At 47.4% G+C, this 21,314-nt stretch overlaps 1 protein-coding gene across 1 annotated transcript in view; it reads left to right on the forward strand.

Annotated features, from left to right (window-relative positions):
- Positions 1–1,645: 1,645 nt before the first annotated feature.
- The window catches only part of TBC1D9 (TBC1 domain family member 9), a 75,234-nt gene continuing 55,565 nt past the window's right edge, over positions 1,646–21,314 (forward strand). Inside the window, exon 1 of the mRNA XM_045830992.1 lies at positions 1,646–2,686. Coding sequence (XP_045686948.1) covers positions 2,548–2,686 — 139 coding nt within the window. The 5' untranslated portion in view covers positions 1,646–2,547. The remainder of the gene's footprint in view (positions 2,687–21,314) is intronic.

Genomic DNA, 21,314 nt, shown 5'->3' on the forward strand with positions numbered 1-21,314 from the left:
TGTATTTGATTCTTTTCCTTCCTTTTTTTTTTTAAACGAAGCCACATTTTAATAAATGAGCAGTTGGTAGTATAGGACCAGCAAGCTGCCATAACTTCCTTGTGATTTCTCTGATTCATTGCAACATCCTTCTACTACAAGTTATCACAATTCGTTATTATGGGGGAGGCCCTGCTCTTCCGCAGGGAATGCTAATTCTTTCAATGAAGTAGGAAGTAGCGAAGAATTTTTAAAAGTTTTTTTCTCTTTCCTCTTGGTGTCCAATCTTGTTTTCAAAGCAAGTTTTTATGAATTTCTTTTGGTTTTTAATATTAATTTTACATTTAAACCTTCGTGAAGGGAGAGACTTTGTATGTTTTGTTCACTTGTATTCCCAGGCTATATAGCAGGCATTCAATAATTACATGTTGAGTGAATTAATGAGTGATTGTATAAATAAGCAGCATTTTGGCACCAATAGAGAAAATGCTAATCTAATTTTATACTTTAGTGCTAGAGTAGAAAACGTCAAGCCACAACAGTGAAAAAAATAATAAGGATACTCCAAGAGATAGAGAGTATGAAGACACTGGGTAGAGCTGTTTTTTTAAAAAGAAAAAAAACAACACTAATTACATAAAATAGAAGAGCATCTATAGAAGCACTTCAAAACTATTAAGTGATATAACTATATTAGTAATACAATGTTTACATATGCACTTTTGCATCATATTGTTTATTGTTCGCAGGTGATTTTGTGCCTGAAGCCCCATGCCATGAGTGAAGGTCACGGGTGACATTTTTGAGTCTGTTAAGTAGGTGAAATTTCCGTAAATGTCGAGGTCTCCAATGTTTTCGGAAGAGGCAGAAGGTCGGTCACTGCGATAACGCAAACGGAGACTTTCACTGGTGGAGAGCCCCCCGGTGTGGGACCCCAGCAGGCGCAGAGCCGGCCTTGGGAACACGGCGGGACGCGCTCGCTCGTCCGTTTGGAGGGACTCAACAATCCAAGGGGGAGCTACGCAAGTAAAAACGTTTGATGTCCATCCAAGAAAGTGTCGTTTGAATGCTCTGTCCACTGGGAAAGGGAGAAGTCCCTGGGACTGCCCAACTTCCATGACAAAGCAGAGCCCGGAGAATTCCCGTCACCTCGGAAGAGGAGCCCCTTTGTGCTGAGCCGTCTGTCTGCGGGTCTCCTGGGTGTAAAAAGAGCTGGAAAGGTCATCAGATACTTAGGTAGATGAGCTGTGATCACCACAAGCGAGTCGAAGTACGGGGCAGAAAGCAAAAAGCTGTCTAGGGATAAAACTGGCCTGGTTTGTGGGTCTTTGATTTCAATGATTAATTCTTTTTTAATCCACCTATTAAAGTGCGGATAAATCCCAGCATTCTGCCATGCCTGGTCCTCGAAGCTCCAAATGCCTGATAGAGGAACAGCTGTAGCGTGAATCAGTTGTTCTGAGCTTTTGGGCTGCTTCCAACTTCGCTATTGCTCATGCCCCACAGGTCAGGCAAAGAAGTGATGTAATGCACTTAGCTGGGCCACTTTAATTACAAAGGAATGGAGAGGGGGAGGGGCTACAGGCGGTGACAAGTTTAGCACATGACTTGCCCTAGGGATGCAGGAAACAAAAACATCGACAGCCATTGGCTGCGCACACTTCCGACCCGGGTATCTAGCTCCCAGTCTGGAACCTTGAAACGCTCATTTCCTGGGAAGAGGGGTGGCGCTAGCCTACGGAGCGTCTACCATAAACACGCTCGGCGCACTCACTCCACCCGCCTTTGGAGGCTGGCAGTGGCGTCCTCCCAGCTGGGATGGGCGTGGGGCCGAGGGTTTGCCACTCGGTCCCCAGGAGGTTCCTCCAAAGCCAGCCGCAGCGGCAAGTCGCGGCGCGCAGAACCCACGGAGGACCCGCGCCCGAGGAAACTGGTGCCACCCCGGCTCGCTCCAAGTGAACCGCGCTGTCGCCATTCATTCGCAGTGTCCGGGGCGTCCTTCCAGCGAGGAGCTGGGCTTCGCCGCGGGTGCGAGTGGCCCCGACACGGAGTGTTAACGCTCAGTGGGCTCCGGGGCTCTGGGCTGCTCGGGACCGAGGCGGCCCGGAGCTTCGGTCGGTGCCGCGGGAGCAGCCGCGCCCCGGCCCAGCTCGGCCCACACCGCGGCGCCGAAGCAGTTCGCGCGGCCCGCAGCCCTGCCCGCCGCCCAGCCGGACTCCGGGACTGAGCCACACCGCTTCCCCCTCCTCCCGCCGCCCTGGGCCGCAGCAGCCGGGCTGCTGCCGGCGGGCCTGGGCGTCTGCGGCTGCGGGCTCGCGGGGGGAGGCGGCGGTGCGCGGGGAGGATGCTGCTCACGGTGCCCGCGCCCTCGCCGTCCACCTCGGCCGCCCGCGGGGGCTTTGTTGTGGCTGGGGCGCTGCGGCCCACCCGCTGCTGAGGTCCCTTTCCGCCGCCGCACCCAGCGGGCAGGCAGGCGAGCGTGTGCCGGGGGTGCGCGCCCGTGCGCGCAGGTGTGTGCAGGAGCCGACCCGCCACCCCATTGTGCGTCCGCCCGCGGCGCCCGGGAACATGTGGGTGAACCCGGAGGAGGTGCTGCTGGCCAACGCGCTGTGGATCACCGAGAGGGCTAACCCCTACTTCATCCTGCAGCGAAGGAAGGGGCACGCAGACGACGGAGGAGGCGGCGGCGGTGGCGGCGGACTGGCGGGTAAGGACCTGCGGCTGGTCCCTGCGGGAACCGTGGGGGACCCAGAGCGTTGCGGGGGGGGCAAGGCCCCGGCCTGCGGGCACCCCAGACGCTGCTGCCGGGTCCCCCGGGGCTCGGCCCCCCGCTCCACTTCGGTGCTGGGAAGGCATCCGGAGTCGTGATTTTCAGACTGTGCAAGAGCTGCTTATTTCCCGACCCTGCCAGGCTGTGGGCCCTTCGTGTACTGGGGCCTCCGAAGTGGGTGGTGTTGACGGGAATGGAAGTGAGTGGGTCCTGGGCGGGGGGTGTATCAGCCCTGATGAACTAAATGCGGTACTTCCTCCTGCCCGCTCCCCCCAGTAGAAAACAATATCGGTTTATATGTGGGCAAGAAAGGTGGAGCGCAGTTCATTTTTACTTCATTCTCGTCACTGGTAATGGCAGGATCGGGTATTAAATGCCCTTTTGTTTTAGCGGAGCCGTCAGTAAGGACCCGGTGTGGTCATTTCCTATAGCAGTTACCGCCTAAGAGAATGAATAAGGAAAAAGGAATTTTTGTTGTTGTTGTTGCACCAGATTGGACATAGGAAAGCCAGTTATGTGGTTGTAAAAGGAATTAGCAGTACAACTGCATTTTAACTGTTTTTAACTCAATCACTTCTTCCCGAACCCTCTCACAAGGTGTGATTAATATAGTACCCATTACTAAAACCATGCCGTATCACCCAGGATCACAAAATCAGACCTGTGTCCCAGTGCGGGCCATATCAGAAAGGTCTTCATTAACGAGCAAGTTTGCTTGGTGATAGGTTATACTTAATCTTAAACTCCTGCCGTACTAGAGGAAGGACTGCCATAGCTCTTCCTGTTGGTTAGAATGAACAGAACTGGATACTTTTACAATACAAGGAAAAAGTTAGCAGAAGAAGCAGGAGAGGTTCAACCAGGAAAGAGACTCCAGAAAAGGAAGACCCTTGGCCTTATCGGACTATGTTACCCTCCAGGAGCTTGCGCACAAGGTAGATTGTTGCTTTTAAGATACCCCTGGAAGGAATCTTTCCTGATACAGGAGGTATTTGGTTGTGATTACAATTTGTAAACTAGTTTCCTCAAGATTAAAATTCCGGTGTCACATGGTATGGCATACACTGGTGTGGCAGATCTTGGTTAGTGCATCAGAACGCCTGTAAGCCATCTGATTTTTCTGTACTTTTCCTCCCATAAAAGAAGAGAATCTGCAGAGTTGCAGACCCCGCTCAGGAAATGCTGATGAGTGGCCTAGAAGCAGAATTTTCCAGTTCGTTTTGCAGAAGTTATCTCACTGTGTCCATTAGTATGTAACTTAGCCTAATATTGGGATCGGCCCAGATGGTCTTTCACTCTAAGACAACAATGAGGAGTTGATAGTCCATTGGTGCTGGGAAGACATGGGAAGTTGTGCCTTCATTTCCTGCCTGTGGTTAACCCTCCTGATGCTTAGTAACAACTTAGTAGCACCCTATAACAACTCAGTAATTATTTCCTAGAGTTACCCGTCATAGGTTATGCAAAACTCAGAGACACAGAGCCTTCTTTACCCAGTGAATGTTTTTATTGCATTCTTGCCGACTCTTAGAGCTGTACCTGACTGCAGTACACATGGAATTCCATCACTGATGACTTATTTCAGGTAAAGTTATGTCTTTTGAATTGAGAAATCATAGCTTTTACATTTATTGCTAGAATAGTTGAAATTATTGTCATGAGTAAAATATTCCTGCCAACAAAGGCTGTTTTCAACCCACACAGGAAAAAAATGTTTGCTCTGATAGGCTGGTGGCACATCAAATGTAGCAGGGACATTTCAGGAGTCCTCGTTACTAGGTATAGTATATTCTGATTCGAATGCAAATGCATTCATGCATTTATTAACTCACTAAATCATTTTACAAATATTGGTTGGCACTTTCTGAAGGACCTGTGTCACAACGCTCACAGGCTAGTGGAAGAAGGCAAATGTTGATAAAAATAATCATACAAATAAAATGATATAAAATTGCCACTCTGCAGGGTCTCAGCAGAAAACAGAATCCAGCCTAGTTCCAGTGAAGGGAGTTTCGTGGGAGAATGGCTTAGATTCCTAGGGGCAAGGTTCCTGGAGCCAGGGAAGGGCACAGCTGGGGCATGGTCACCGCCCTGGGCGGCAGGACTGATGGAGCTGGGGGCCGTGTGGGCTGGAGCCGGGAAGGATGGGCGTGGGCCTCCGGAGAAGCAGCCACCCCTAGAAACACAGACCACAGCAAAACAGGAGTGAGGAGGGCGTGCTGGGCTTCTCTTCTCCCTCTCTCCAGCTTCTGCCACTGCCTCCCATCAGCGACACCCAACAGGTCAGCTGGGCAGGGTGTCCCGGTGATCTGGTCCCCAGGGATCAGCCTCCGAGCAGGGATCTGGCAGGTGGGGCCTGAAGGAGAATGACCAGCACTAACTCAAAAGGAGAGGCCCATGATGCTGGTCACCCCAGAGGAGGGGTGAGCGTGGGAATGGGGACAGGGAACGATGCCCTGAAAAAGTGACAGTTGCGTTGACAACAGAACAAAGAAAAGATCAACCTGTGAGGAGTGAAGGGAGGAGCAAGTGTTGGGTACCAGTGGCTGGAGGTTTTCTGGAAGATCTCAGGGCCTTTCTATAATGTGCATCACGTGGGCCAGGGCACCACGGTCTGCTCGTGAAGTGGATGAGCTGGCCAGCAGTGCTCCGTGACCCACGGTGCTTGGTAACACGTCAGTGCAAAAGCTGTCAAAAATGATGGGCCACAGTGAGGCCGCTTGCCGTTTTTTCTTTTTAATTAAGTCATTCTCTTCCCATTTTCCAGGCAGTATACATAGGTCCTGGTGGACACAATGATGTATTTTATCGTAGATGCATTTGATTTATTATTTAACCCCCTTTAACTGAGTTTTCATATTTATACGGAAAAGTTCACAAAATAAAGACGCATGTACAGTGAGTTATCACAGTGACACCTCGAAACCGAACACAACAGAGTATCGCCAACGCCCCAGAAGGCCCCTCTTCTAATCACTACTCACCCTCCCCTGAAGGTGAAAAAGAAACTCCTGATTTTTTTTTGTAAATACTTTCTTGATGTTCTTTATAGATTTTCAGCCAAAGAACTAACCCCTACACACAATATTTTGGTTTTGACTTGTGCCTTTTGAGCAAGGATGCAGGGCATCTTAGACCGTGGATTCCTTGCTCACCACTGTGTTTGTAGTATTCAGGAATGTCACTGCGTGTGGCTGTAGTTTGCTCATTTTTCTGTGCTGCACAGGAAGCTGTTTCCCAAGTACGCCTACCCCCCAACCGTGTGTCAGTGCTGTTGGTGGGCCTTCGGGTGGTCTGGCTGGGGCGCTACGGTGCAGTGGCTGTGACCGATCTTGTGTGTGTTTCTTGGTGCCCGTGGACGCGGGTTTCTTCTACTTGTCGGCACTCAGCAGGAGAGGAAGGCTAGCTTACAGGTAACAAGAACTCCAGTAAATACCATCAACCTGTTTTCCAGGGTGCTGGTACCAACATACTCCCATCAGCAGCGTACGGGAGCTTCCCTTGCTCTGTGCCCTTGCCAACATTGGCAGCCTTTGTGATTTCAGTCATTCTGGGGGTTTTGTAGTAATAGCACATTGTGGAGTTAATTTGCTTTATCCTGACTGGTAAGGTTGAGCACTTTTCATGTCCATTGGCAATTAGAAGTATTTTGCGACATGGTAGTTCACGTCTTTTGCCCACTTTTCAGTTGGGGTGTCTTTCTTACTGATTTGTAGGTATTTATAATATACTTTGAGTATGAGTTCATTGCTGATTATATTGTGGCAGAATATTCACTCTGTTGTTTGCTTGCGCTTGCTTTAGGATGAACAGAGGTTCTTAACTTGAATGTCTAACTCCTTTATTGAGTCCCTTTCCATTATGGTTAGTGTTTTATTGTGTCCTGTTCGGTGAGTCTTTTCCTACTCTAAATTATGAAGATGTTCTTCTATCTTGTGGAAGATTTTCAGTTTTAACACCCAAATGGACATTTACGATTCGCTGGGAATTAATTTTTGAACATTGTGTGAGATAGGGATCAGGTTTTATTTTTGAAAAACGTTTAAAGACAGTCAGTTGCCTCATCATGATCATTGGTAAATCCATTCCATTCCCACTGTTTTGTAGGGCGACTTTGGTCATAAACCAAGTGCTCGAATGTGTGTGAAGTGGTTTGCTATCCCTGTTCTATTCCTTTTGTCTATTAGAGTGTGTTTTTGCACCAGTCCCACACTGCGCTTTTACGAGAAGAGTTTACAGTTTACATTCATTAGCTGAAGCCTCTTACTTTGTTTTGTTGTTGTTGTTCTTTAGGAGTTTCTTGGTATTCTTTGTCTTTTCCATTTAACACAACATTTTCAAATCTGCTTATTAAGTTCCACCAAAACAAGGCAACAATAGCAACAGACTTTTGAACTGTTGGAATTTTGATGGAGGGTGAAGTCTCTAAATAAATTTGGGCAACACCGATATTTTTCTTGATGTTGAGACTTCTGGTCCATGAACATGGTATGTTCCTCTATTTATTTAGATCTTAAAATTTCCTTTAATGATGTTTCATAGTTTTCTGTGTGGAGGTCTTACACATCTTTTATTAAATTTATTCTTAGGTATTTCATATTTTTCCATGCTACTTCTAAAAATTTCATATTCTATTTCTTTCTGCTGACCTAGAGAAATATATTTATCTTATTTTTATTTTTATCTTGATCTGTATCCAGAACATAGCTAACTAGTGAAATGAATTCTAATGATCTATACAGTCTTTGGTATTTTCTTCATATGCAATCATAGCATCTTCAGAATATTGGCTGTTTTAGCTCTCCTTTCTAATCTTCATAAAATTTTTCTTTGTCTGTTTCCACAGGCAGATTATACAGTGTTGAATACTTGTGTTGATTTTTCCATATCCTTGTCCCTCCCCAGGTCTCAAAAGAAAGACTTCCAACATTTGTTCAACTACGGTGATAATTGTGGAAATAGTTTTGTTTTTTCATTTTAAGGGAGTTCTTACTCCTGGTGTGCCAAATGTTTCAAATTGTGTGCAGGTCCTGATTTTTTTTTTAATGCTCTTTATGTCTACTGAGGAAATTGTATGAGTTTTTCTTTTATTCTGTTAGTGTGGTGACTTACACTAACTGATTTTCCAAGTGTTTAACCAAACTTGCATATGTAAAATAATCACCTTGACTGTGCTATATTATTGTTTTTATATGTGCATTACTACTACTTGCTAAAATATTTTATTTAGGAATTTTGCCTTCTTATAAATGAGTAGGAGTTTTCATAGTCACCTGCCCCTGTTTGTCCCAAGACTTTACCTGACTTTTCAAAGAAGCTGTAAGAATGCATGCATGTAATTTCTGGAGGATTTTACATGGCTTTTGACGTCTTCTGGGTGCTCATAAACTGGTCTCAAGAAGTAGGAGAGAGAAAACGCACTTCAAGCCTCCTGTTAGAAGCTGGAGGGACTGTGGCCGACTTCCTGTTCTGGGCCACTCTGTACTTGCTGCTCTGCTGCCATTGTGCCCAGAGAGGATCCATCCACTTATGAAGAGATCCGGTTCTCACTGTGCTGGGCCCTCAGGCCTGCACACAAAAGCCTGTTTTGTAGTCGTGTACAAATCAGGCATGTGCAACTTGAGACTAGGTAGTTGGAAATGCTAACAGCTGTGGTAGGTGCCACCTTGATGTCTGGGTGTGTGTGTCCTAGTCAGCAGAGTGCAGGCAGTGCCACAGGCAAACTGGAGAGCCTCCAGGGCTGCTCTTGTCCCGGCTTGTGGCCTCCACCCCTCTTGGGCTCTGGTCTTTTTCAGCCCTTCCCCTAGGAATCTGACCACCCGCTTCAAACCCCAGCCCATCTGTTACCAAGAGGTGCGATCTGGGACGTTCCTTCCTTTCTGAGCTTGGGTTTTTAAATCTGTGTGTAAGATGGTTTAATCTGGGAGGCAAGTTCTGGAAAATACAGGAAGCAGAGAGAGCCATTTGGAAGGATGACACCGCATCCCTCCCCTCCCCTTGCTGACGGGCCTCCTGCAGGTGTTAGGAGGCAGCGCCTCCAACCAGCTCACACCCGTGTGGAAGCAGTTCCGGAGGCCTGCGGTTGACAGAGACATCACCTGGTTGAAAGGGTGCTGTTAAAGCAAATAGTGTCCATCTGCTATGTAGGCAGCTTAAAGAGTTAAGTCAAATATTCAGGCTTTTTGGAGAAGGTAATTTTTGATCAGCAGCTGTAAATTGTTTTTACATACCTGCCTTCTTTCTTCCCTCCCGCCCTCCCTTCCGGGAGTTGCACATTTTGAAAGCTCTGCCAGTAAACACAGTACAGGTGCTCCTCGACTTACCACCGGGTTATATCCCGGTGAACCGCTGGAAGTAGAAAACACCCTAAGCTGAAACTGCATTTAACACACTTAACCCACTTAACATTGTAGTCTAGCCCACATTAATGTGCCCAGAGCACTTAACATACAGCTGGGCAAAATCACCTAACACAAAGGCTGTTTTATGCGAAAGTGTTGAATATCTCATGTAATCTATTATGCACATCCCTTTCTCAGCATTGTAAAGTCAAAAAATCACAAGTCAAACCATCAAAAAGTCAGGGACTCTCTCTACTCTCTGTCCCTCCCTCCGTCTCCTCTTCTCTCTCTTCTCTCCTCCTCCCCCCCTCCCCGTCCTCTTTTTGCACAAATGACTCTCTGATCTCAGCAAACGGGACTGCCAGAGAGAGGACTTGGGTGGAGGACCCAGAGGGGCCCCCTTCTTTGTTTCCATACAGGTAAAGATGTAGATTTGGATAGAGACAGAGATGTGTAGCTACAGATAGATGGTTAATTAGCCGATTAGGGATGTGTCATTCAGAAGCATTGGTCGAGGACAGTAGTCCTCCCCTTATTTGCCGTTTCGCTTTCCTGGTTTTAGTTACCCACGGTCAACCTCAGTCAAAAATATGAAATGGAAAATTCCAGAAACAAACCATTCATGAGTTTTAAATTGTGTACCGTTCTGCCTAAGGTGATGAAGTCTCGAGTTATCCTGAGGTACCCTGCTTGGGATGCGAGTCACCCCTTTTTCCCACATCTCCACGCTGTGTGTGCTCCCATGTGAAGTCACTTAGCAGCTGTCTCCGTGATCGGATCCGCTGTCTGGCGTCACAGTGCTGGTGTTCCAGTCCCCCTTGCTTTCCTTCATGACCCCAGAGACATTCACGTAACTTTGCCACAGCATATCGTTATCATTGTTCTAGATTATTATTAGCTATTGTTAATTTCCTGCTGTGCCTAATTTATAAATTTAACTTTACCGTGGGTGTGTCTGTATGGGGAGTAGACAGAATGTATAGGGTCAGTCCTAGCCATGATTTTAGGCGTCCACTGGGGGTCTTGAACTATTTATCCCCCGTAGATGGGGTGGGGGGGGGGGCGGGGTCGCTACTGTAGTGAAACTAGAAAACCATGAAGACGTCATTAGCCCACTTTCCCCATGTCCTTGTTTTGTGTTTCTTTGTTTTCCTCTCAGGTGTGTGTTCTAGAAAGCTCAGGGGATACGCCAGCTGTCTTTTTGAGGTGTTCTGAAATTGTCAGCGGGCTTCTGGTTTGCTTCACAGGTCATCTCAGTTTGGATTTCCACACCCTTTCAGGGAGCTAGGTGTCGTCTCTGTGGGATCCATTAAGGTTCTCCCTCTGTCTCTCCATGGAAGGTCTGGTTGAGAGATGTTCATTTGGATGAATCAATTCTTCTCCCTTCTGCTTGGGTCCAGGCTGGGTTCACAAAGCTCGGTGGATAACTAGCCCAAGAGGTGAGGCCTGTGCAATGCGCCCCGCCCTTTCAGCTCCGGTGCTCCAAGGTTTGCCAGGCGAGTGTTTGCTAAAGGGAAGGTCAAGTAGAACACTGAGGACTTGAGCTCTGTTTACACGCAGAACAAAAAAGTCAACCTTGTTCATCTCACTGGGTGTTCTTACAGTGTGTTTAGTACTTACTCATATGGAAAAAAAATTCATTTCAGTAGTACAAATGAATTTTTAAAATCTTGTTTAGCCTAGGAACCAAGGCAGTCTCTAACAAAACTAAGCAGGACTTAATAAATGTACGTTTAGACTCTTTAATTAAAGCATGAAAAGAAGAAATCGTTACTTCATTTACACTTCTTCTACTCTATTGGCATCAGGTAATATTTACATATCTATTACTGTAGTGAGTCTAACTTGAAGAGACCACACAGGTAACAGGCCAAGCTTGGGTTTGGACTTGGCCGTGATGGACTATAGAAAGAGAAAGATAAAAAGCAAGACAAAAAGTAGAGAGGAGGATGAAATTGGAATGCATCCTTTGGGAAGCTAAGGAGACAGGCAAAGTGAACCCCAGCCTTAGAAATGCCGTCTTGAGTGTGGAAATGGAGGGAACAGGCAGAGAAAGGCTGCACCCTCTCCCATGTGGTGACGTCCTTGTTGTGATGTCACCGTTGTGATGTCATTGTCTCAGCACCTCACGGGTTACAGTAACATGATTGTGTATGCCAGGGTGGAAGTCTGAAAACTAACTCTAGGTTTTCCTAAAAGAGACTTCCAGACTTTCCCCACTTCCAGCCTTCTGGGGGAGCCGCCTTGGGGATCAGATATGGAACTGCTCCAAGGTACGCGGTGAAGAGGCACTGAGCCTTTGGATTTAGGACCAGACCGGGGAAGGGCCTGTTGGTATGGGCCTTCCCTGAAGAATGCAGATACCCGCATTTACTGTGAGGAAGGCCAGTCTCCAAACGGTTATGGCTGCCAAAGGAAAATGTGAACTTGACATGTAAGAGTGATTTATATTAATGTAGTTAATAATCTGTGTGGATATAAAAATATTATTGTGCTTCTTATGGGATCACTGCAGCAGTTTGGCTCCCCAAATTATTGAGTTGGTCGAGAAGTTCATTTAGGTGTATCCACACAATAGCTCTACGAGCGCTCAGTTGTCCTTTACTTCATTTGAAGCGATTTTGTTAGATTGTGCTATGACAGCTGTTCTATCAGCGTGCATTTTTAAAAAAACTTATCAAAATGGGCGATTTTTGTACAGCCATTGGAAGATGGAAGATGGAAGAAGATAAGTAACATTTTGAGTGTATCATGTTTTATTATTTCAAGAAAGGCAAGAATGCAACTGAAATGCAAAAAGAAACCTTTGTGCAGTGTGTGGAGAAGGTGCTGTGACTGATGGAACGTGTCATAGGTGGTTCGTGAAGTTTCTTGGCACTGCTGACATTTTGGCCAAGCAAATCTTTGCTGTGGGGCTGTCTCATGCATGGGAAGATGTTCAGCCTCTTCCTGGGCTCCACCCACTGGGAGCCAATAGTGGGAGACAGCCGGCACACTCAAAATATCCAAATCAGTGGTTACTGGTGAAAATGAAGACCGGGCCTTTCGTTTATGGAGAAAACTAAACAGACTTCTCGACCCACCCAGTATGGTTTCATTTAGGGACCTTAAATGGGTGGGATTTTCAGGAATTCGGGCCCCACGGCTCTCAGCAGCTCCTTAGAGTGTGACTCAAACACAGGAAGAGTCAATACCCCCAAGCCTTACTCCTCTCAGCTTCTCCACCCAAGAGGTTTTCAGGAATTTGTAGTTGCTTGCAACAGGATTACTACCTACCATTTCCAGGTAATTCTGTGATTCTTCCACCTAGTTAAAAATGTGCAGTGCGCTGTATCCTGTTTAAACAACAGGAATATATATACCACTGTCTTTGCATAAAAATTTCAGTGCTTCCTTCTTACTTTCACCCCGGTACCCAGATGTGGGGCCCTCAACTACAGGTGTTGTGGGGGAGACCGTACTGGCACAGGTGCATGCGTCCCTGCGTGTGTGTGTGTGTGTGTGTGTGTGTGTGCACGCGCGCGCATGCTGGAAAGATGCCCCGAGGTGGGGAGCAGAGGGCTCGGATTGACACCATGGGGAGACTGGCCTCAGTCGCAGACCTGATGTTGCCCTGGCTGCTTCCTTCCAGGCAGAGGCCCCCTTCAGGGAGTCCTGGGTGCCCCAGTGCTCTGTAATGCAGAGCACCCTGCTCTGACAGGTAGCTCCCCTGGCGGCCCCTGGTTAATGCGCCTTCCCTACAGGCAAATGGAGGGAAGACTGGGATCTGTGAGTGGGCATTTCCCCTTGGCAGTCTGAAGTTCAGCTACCGGCCTAATCAGTGTGCAGTTCTGATGGGATGGCGCCGCTAATCAGTGCAGACCAGCGCTGTGCTGCGCCTGGGCAGCCCTCAGGGCGTTGACCCTCAGGACGAGCGCGGCAGGCAGGCCCCTCCTTCTTCCCGTGCTCTGTTTCCCAGCTGGCCCAGCGCCAGTCTCCCAGAGACCTCCTGCCTGAGCCTGGCCTGTGGTCTTCAGGAAGAGCGTGCCCCGTGCCCTCTGACTTGAGCCATTTATCTGCAGTCGCCTGTTTATCTGAGCCTGCCGTCCCCTTCCTCCTCGCTCTCTCCCCGTAAAAGCTAGTTTTCCTCTCTTCTGAAAACCCCCATCTTCATGGCAAATTCCATGGAGCCTTCATGAAAGCATCAGATAGTTTTGTTTTTGAAAAGATTCATGAGTTTCTGTTTTTTGTTTTGTTTTGTTTTGTTTTTTTAAAGAAGCCCTGCTCGCCTCGGCTGTGTGACTCCAGTTCAGGGTGTTTGACTAGCCTGCACTCCATGACTTTTGCACAACTTAAGTACCTTAAGTCGGACCCTTGATAGACATGTCTGTAATGAGTTATGATCTTCCCCCCAGTAAACCTTTGTATCAGTAAAAACTCTGTTGGCCAGCGGAGGACACTTCTTACTCCTGCATTTTGTTTCTTTGTGTGTGTATGTGTGTGGACATTTCAGTTTGTCACAGTGACCGTGCACAATCGGGTGTGACAGCAGACTAAACTTCAGTGTGTGTGCTTTTAAAGGCGCTCACAGGTTTCTGTTGTGTTCTCTGTCTGAGGTGCTTCTGAGGGGGGACCCAGAAACTCCCGGAATTATCTTCTGGAGGGCAGGTCCCTTGTAGTAGAGGCTGCCCCTGCTGGGTGAGTGTTCTAGGAACACTCACCTGTATTAGTGGACCAGCTGGCGTTGTTATGAGAGGCTGCGTTCGGCTTCAGTGAATTTTTTTTTTAAGACTCTTTCAACACATTTACCCATTCCAGGATGGGTGATTTAGGAGCATAGCTGCCCACACCGTGCTGAGTGTCCAGCAGCTTTTGACCAAAAACGGCGTGACCCCCGGTGCCCCACCCTCCCTATTCACCTGATCTCGCACCAAGCGGCTTTTTTTCTGTTTTCCTGGGTGAAAGAAGTCCTCAAAGGGGAACACTTTGCCTATGTGGAAGAGGTGAAACAAAAAGCAGCAGAAGCACTAAAAGGCATCAAAATCAATGAGCTCAAAAACTGTTCAGAGCAGTGGAAAAAACAACCTGATGGGTGTATTGTGTCAAGTGGACAGTACTTTGAAATTTAAACATGTAAGTATAAAGACACAATTTTTAATAAATAAATTCCAGCTTTTGGGGGGTTCCCCCTTGTATAACCCACTTTTTTAAGGTTTAGATGATTCCAAGGATTTTAGTAAGTCCTGAATACTTTTTTCCTTGCGGTTACTCACCAACTAGATCTTTGTCTTAGAGGATCCATAATGCTTACACAAAATGGGAGAGGGTATTTTTATCTACTTTTTTAAAGATTTTATTTATTTATTTTTAGACAGAAGGGAATGGAGGGAGACATAGAGGGAGAAAACATCAATGTGTGGTTGCCTCTCACACGCCCTCTACTGGGGACCTGGCCCACAACTGAGGGATATGCCCTGACTGGGAATCAAACCAGCAACACTGGTCTCAGGCTGGCACTCAATCCACTGAGCCACACCAGCCAGGGCAAGGGAGAGAGTCTTTTTAAAAAGCTTAGTAAATGGGAATAATCATTTTTGAAAAGGCCTTGGAAATGTCCTTCCAATAAAGTGTAAATGTCAAAGAAGATGTCTGGGGTTTTTTTTTTTTTTTCATTATTTATGGCAGATAGAGTTTGATAGAAAGATTCTGTATTCATCTTTCATTGTCACGTGTATTTGCCGTGAAGGAGTTGAAACATGTTTGAGGGGTGCTGTCTTAAAGGACTTTCTGGAGTGGAAGGAGACCCAGCAATGTTGCCTTCTAAATACGTGACTGCAGTGCTTAACTTCCTTGAGCGTTTTCCACGTGGAAATGCAGATAGACCCCTGCCCACCGCCCACCTCCCATGATTGTTGTGAGGGTCAGGTGAGACGCCCTCAGGTGGCAGCACGGACAAAGTCAAAATAATGTATAAATAAAACAGCCTCGTCCCCAAGGAGCAGAAAGACATTAGGAAGAGGGAGGGAAAGGAAGGAAAGGAAGGACGGAGGGGAGGAGGAAGGAAGAAAAAAGAAAAGGGAAAAGAGAAGAGAGCAGAAAAGAAGAAAAATGGTTGGTTTAGTAACTGTCTGGGGTGGTAAATTTGTTTCTTAAATGTAGGTGAAACTGACTGTCCTTGATCTCTTTGGAAGTAGAATAATGCATTGTTTTTTATCACACAGTTAAACAGTGCCACGTACATTGGGACTTCCTGTACCTTAAGGTTCGGTGCACCTTGTTTCTGGCACAAAGTAGGAGGTGGAGAGAAAGCATTCTTAACTGTTGTCCAGGTTGCCAGGTGCAGTCAGGAAGTGGGTTTATGGAAATGAGTGTGTAAATGCAAGGAATAAGCATTCAGTGTTGTTTAGTGTGAAGTCGTAGGGCTCTTTACTAAAATTAATAGGGAAAATGAAGGTCTAGGCATTAAGAAGTATCAAACTTAGTCCCCCTAAACCCTGAAGGATCTAGAAAACACATTTCTCAGAAAGAGAGGTTTCTCTGGAAAGACTGTTTTCCTGGGCAAGTCCGGTCCTGACACCAGCTAACTAAAGAGGGATTAGCACCTGTATATTTAACAACTCCTGGCATTTTAAACTCAAATAATTATTTTTGAAGGGGAGTGAGGAAGGAGGGAATGGAGGGAAAAGGGATATTACTTATCTCTTAAAGGTCAAGTTTTTAAAATGTTAAACACTTTCTTGCACAAAGAAATATCTTTTCCCAAATATTTTGCAACACACGGTCCTCTCAGTTGGTGTGTTGCACCGACTTTTGTTTTCCCAGCTTCGACAGAGATGGAGTTAATGGTTATGGGGACACATTTCATGACTGTGCACAGTGATCGTCATTTTGGGGGGCGCAAGGTGATAAGTGGGAACTGACACTCAGCCCCAGCGTCAGAGAGACACTCGGGGTGATGGGACCAGGGCGGACTGGGGAGTCCGTGCTTATATAAGTAGTTAGTCACAGGCCGTTATTTACGCTGGCAGCTGTGCGGCACAGCGCCACCCTGATGCATTTTGCTATGATTTACAAATACACGCTGTTGGTTGGATTGTATCAGTAGTAATGTTCACTGTCTAATGCTCATCCAGCGTCTTTGAAATTAGCCCCACAGTGTTACTCATTCAAACAATCACGCCTTTGCCAGAAAACCTGGTTTCCTGGGAAGAGGGAGGGAGTCGTGGGGCCTCGGCACAAACAGCCCTGGAAAGACTGGAGTTTGATACTGAAGCGGCCAGTTCTCACTGGTGACGGTGTGGCTGCTGCGACCCGGCCCAGCCCGGATTTCCTCCCGGTTAACCCAGTGAACACTTCATGAGCTGAGATGAGGACCGAGCAGTGTTTTCTGTAGAACTTGGGGACATGGGCGAATGCACAGCAGCGATGTCCTCGTTGGAAGGGGTGTCCCGAGTCCCCAAAAGTCGTCTTGTTTTTGTCATTGAGATGTCGTACATTAGTATCTAGAGGTCAAGGCGGGGTGTGTTTGCCTATGTGAGTGTGTTTGCAACTGTACAAAGCCATCTGCTCGTGTGTGGCTTTCTTCCTGAACAAGGCGGATGACAGGTGACGGACAAGGACGAGCCGCAGCCCCTGGACACCTGCTGCCATCCTGGAAGTCGGGGAGGAGATCATGGTGTGGTCCGCCCGCTCTCTACATCCCCCTTCCCTTCAGTAACCGAGAACCCCTCTCACAGTATACATTATTCATACGTCCATCAGTACTCTTCTGAGTTTGTGTTTTCACCGGGTGCTACCTCTAGGGACAGCAGTCTAGTGTTTAAAACTGTGGACTTGTGGTCAAGAGCTTGGCTTTGGGGCCACTCCCTGAGCAGATCCGACTCAGGGCTTTGTGTTCTTAGGAAAAGGTGCCCCTTCAGAGCTGTGCCCCTGGGAAGGCACAGCCCCCGGCAGAGCTGGGGCTGGATGTCAGCACCACCGTCCCCTCTTGTCTGGGTACCTCTGTGCCAGGTGCACGCTGTGCAGAGGTGGAGCATAGCTCTGTACTGGAGTGGAAATCCACTTCGCACTTCCAGGCTGGTGTGATTTGGCGCAAATTGCATTTCCTTGTTTCAGTCTCCTCATCTTAAAGTGAGGGTCAGAGTAGTGCCTGTGTATTGGGGTTGTTTACATTTGAAACGGCAGGTATTGAGAACAGCCGTGGGAACCCAGCACAAACTCAGAGCCCTGACCGTTGCGATGAGGAGTTACAGGGGGAGCAGTAGGAAGGCTCAGCCTGTGGTCCTCGGGTTCCACTTGTATATTGATGGTTCCCGTGATGTGACCCAACTGACCGTACTTCTGACTGGCTCAGCTTTGAGGTCCAGAACACCAGGTAAGAGACATCTTCCCCTTCGTGGCAGAAGGGAGAGAGAAGAAGGCATGGAGTAGGAATGCTTGGCCTTGAGTCCCAATGCTGCCAGGTTCAACTTTTTCGCGTAGGAACCGGGATTTTCGCTAGGAGCAAGTGCACAGTGAATCCGGATGACTGAAGGGCTCGCAGATGTTTAGTTTTGTTTTGTTTTACCATGAAGTTGCATAGGATCTTGGGTCAAGAATCCATTCCACGAGACAGGTGCCGCTTGGCAAACCATCTGTTCTTTTGTGACCCAATCATTCTGGCGGTTCCAAAGACCTTTTTTTGTTGTTGTTTTAACGGGTTAGTCAGAAGGAAATTTCCGGATTTTGGCATTGAGACTCCTCATAATAAATAGTGGTTCTAATGAGACATGATTCCTGCCATTCACTAACACTGAGGTTTTTGGCCCCACAGAAGCCACCACTGAAAGTCTGGACAAGTCGGTGGTGATATCCCTCTGAAATGGAGTGTTTGCTCAGGTTCAAATGAAATAATTAGCCCAAAGATAGTTTTTGTTTTTATTTTTCTTAAACATCAATGTGTGGTTGTCTCTTGCATGCCCCCTACTGGGAACCTGGCTTACAACCCAGGCATGTGCCCTGACTGGGAATCGAACCCACAACTCTTTGCTTTGTGGGCTTGCACTGAAACCACTGAGCTACACCAGCCAGGGCTGTCTCTGTTTTTCATAGTATATGGCTGGATACCTTCTAGATAGACTAATACCTTCATGTAACCCAGAAACTGCTTGAACTTGAGAGAATTGCTTCCTTTCTCCTTATGTTGAGTGGTGGCCAACATTCCCGACTGTTGTTGAACATGGCATTGAAAGAATGTGCCTGCAGTGTGTAGCCAGTGACCTTCATAATCAGTGTCCACGTTTGTGGTTTGTGTTGTGTTCACCACAGTACATTCTTTCACTTCAATGGGGTCCACTTGTTTTTACTTCAGCCTCGGCAACAGGCCAAACAACACAGAGACCACCTACCCCACACCTGCAGATGCTTTAAAAATAAATGTGCATGTGAGAGCCCTCAGGTATTTTTTGGTAGACTCTGGTTTTTTAAGGAACGTTGTATCTGGAGAAAGATCATAAGGAGAAAGGGGTAGCATTGCTTCTGCAGGGCCGTGGGGCGATTGAAGAGAGATGCTGGAGACGCAGAGAGGCAGAGAGAAGCTCCCTGATGTCTCAGGTGGAGCCTGCCGGCATGTGGAGGCTGGATGAGTGACCTCTCTTCTTCCTCTTTTTTTTTTTTCCTGCCTTTTCTCTATTTTTACTCTCTGGCTAATTCATCATTCACTCACTGGCTCGTTCATTTATTCATCCGTTCTTCACCCATTCATCCATCAGACAGATATTAGGTATACTTTTCTTTTTTTACTGAAGATGCAAAAGTAGATGACATCATCCCTATATTTGAGAGACTGGGCTCAGCAAGAATCTGCACAGATGTTGGAGACTGAAATTAGTTTCTTGGTTTTGTTGGGACTTAATGAGAGAGGCTTTGAAATGCGGATCGAATCGTACGTGCCCTCTGTGGAGAGTTGTTAAATTTGTGTTAGACGGGGATTGTGTCATCGTGGGTTGTCCACTCTCTTCCCAGGCCGGAGGTGCTTGGGAGCTCTGCTGGGGTTTGAGAGTCGGGGAGCCAGCTGCTGGGTCCAGGGGCTCCAAACTGGGGTTTGGAGCGGGGCCAGGCCGCCCCGCGGGGGGCAGTGACAGCACGGGGACCCAAGGTGAAGGCAGACTCGGGGGCCGAAGAGTCCGACCCCTCCGAGACTCGAACATCAGGCTCCAGGCAGGGTCTTCACAGATGAACCGGAGCTGTGTTTTGTTCGCTAGGATCTGTGACTGCTGGGGGTCTGTGTATGCACTCCTCTGAGTTCTCCATAATTTTTAAATTTGATGTTTCATTTTACTACATTCATGATCAATAATATGAAAATGAAATAACCTTCATGCAAGTCACTCCGGGTTCCTGGAGTGAGCGCCGGGTGGCCGGCACCCAGTGTCAGTGCTCCAGGTGGCACCCACACCCGTGACTGTGGCGGCGGAGGCGGCTGGAAGCACAGGAGACGTGCCTGGCCAGAGGGAGGTCGGGTGACTCCACAGCCTGGCTCAGGAGGGTTTGTGAGTGGGAGCGGGGGAAACTGAGAGTCACCGGCTCCAGTCACCCAAGGTGCTGCGTGAGCCGGACCCCAGACCACCCGGCGGTGTCCTGATCCCAGCGACAGGGGGCCGTCCACGGAGCAACCTCGTCGGTCACCGTAAGGTCCTGAGGTGTTTCCAGACCGACTGGTTTCCTGATTTTGATGAATTTAACTTGGAAGTATATTCTGTTTTTCCAGCGGTAAAGGAGCTTCGCGCATAAGTTTAAATTCGGATTTATGTCTGTGTGTGTTTAAGGAACATCATTTCAAGAAAAGGTCACAGGAGGTGGGGTTGTGAGGCTGTTTCTGTCCTGAAGGTTCCCAGTTCACATCATGAGGGGAACTGCCAGAGAGAAGAGGCTGCAACAGATGAGCCTTAGCAGCCCCCGCTTTGAGCCTCCCCTAAATTCTTGAAGTCAATGATTAACGTTCTCAGCAGACAAAGCCTTTGACACAGTCACAAAGACACCTGAAAATGTAAATGTTTTGAATAATAATACATTTGTGTATATGGTGCAAAGATCCAATAGTGTTAAAAGGTAGACACTGGGGCCCTGGCTGGTGTAGCTCAGTGAATTGAGCACAGCCTGCGAACCAAAGCATCGCAGGTTCGATTCCCAGTCAGGGCACATGCCTGGGTTGCAGGCCACGGCCCCCAGCAACTGCACATTGATGTTTCTCTCTCTCTCTTTCTCCCTCCCCTCTCTAAGAATAAATAAATAAAATCTTTTTTTAAAAAAAAGGTAGACAGTAAGAAACGTCTCAGCCCTGTTACCCACTTTCGGTACCGCTGTGTTCATTCTTGGTGTGTCTTCCCCGGGCCCTCTTTGCACGTACCTACGAGCAAGCGCCAGAACTTGGCTTCGTCCCAGCCTCCCCCAACCCTCCGTACAGGCCTCTCTGCTCCGCAGTCTCTCCCGTGAGCTGCACGTCTTCCTCTATCAGGACATAGCATGTCGTCGTTGTTCTTCCACGTTATAGCTGCTGTTGGCCCATTACATGGCAATGCTGTGTATTTAACCACTTCCCTGTCAGTAGACACTTATGTCATGTTTATACCTTTACCATATGTTTTTTTACTATAAGATGCACCTTTTTTCCTCCTTCCCCAGATTTGGGAGTAATAATGATTGTTAATACTGCTGTTGAGTTCTGTTTACATTGACATTGGTAAAATACTATATTATTTATGTGATGAAATATTTTACCACATTTTTTTGCTCCCAAAATTTTTTTCCCTGTTTTCCTCCTCTAAAACCTAGGTGCATCTTATGGTCTGAAAAATAAGGTAGTATAAAACTGGTGCTGCCATCAATAACCTTGTGCCCGCCCTTTCGCCAAGTGAAACGTGTCTGTAGAATAAATACCCAAAGTGGACTCGCAGGGCCATGAGGTACAGACGTGCATTTGGAATTTGGGGAGGTATTGCCAAACCCCCCGCCCTTGGGATCTTAGCAAGTTCCATTCACAGCAGTGTGTGAGGACGGCGTTTTCCCAGTCTTGTCGGAGAGAATGCGTTCTCAAACTTCGGATTCTTGCCTTACTGATACGTGAAAATGGTATCTCAGTTTACTTTCAATTCACATTTCACGTATACGTGATGTTGGACATTTTTCATATGTTTCTCGGCCATTTCTGTTTCCCCTTCTGTAAACTGCCTGGTATTGTTCCTTGCCCACTTTTTATGGGGCGGCTG

The sequence above is a fragment of the Phyllostomus hastatus genome, unplaced genomic scaffold (genome assembly GCF_019186645.2).
Source record: "Phyllostomus hastatus isolate PE091 unplaced genomic scaffold, TTU_PhHast_1.1 phas_contig_159, whole genome shotgun sequence".
Taxonomy (NCBI): Eukaryota; Metazoa; Chordata; class Mammalia; order Chiroptera; family Phyllostomidae; genus Phyllostomus; species Phyllostomus hastatus.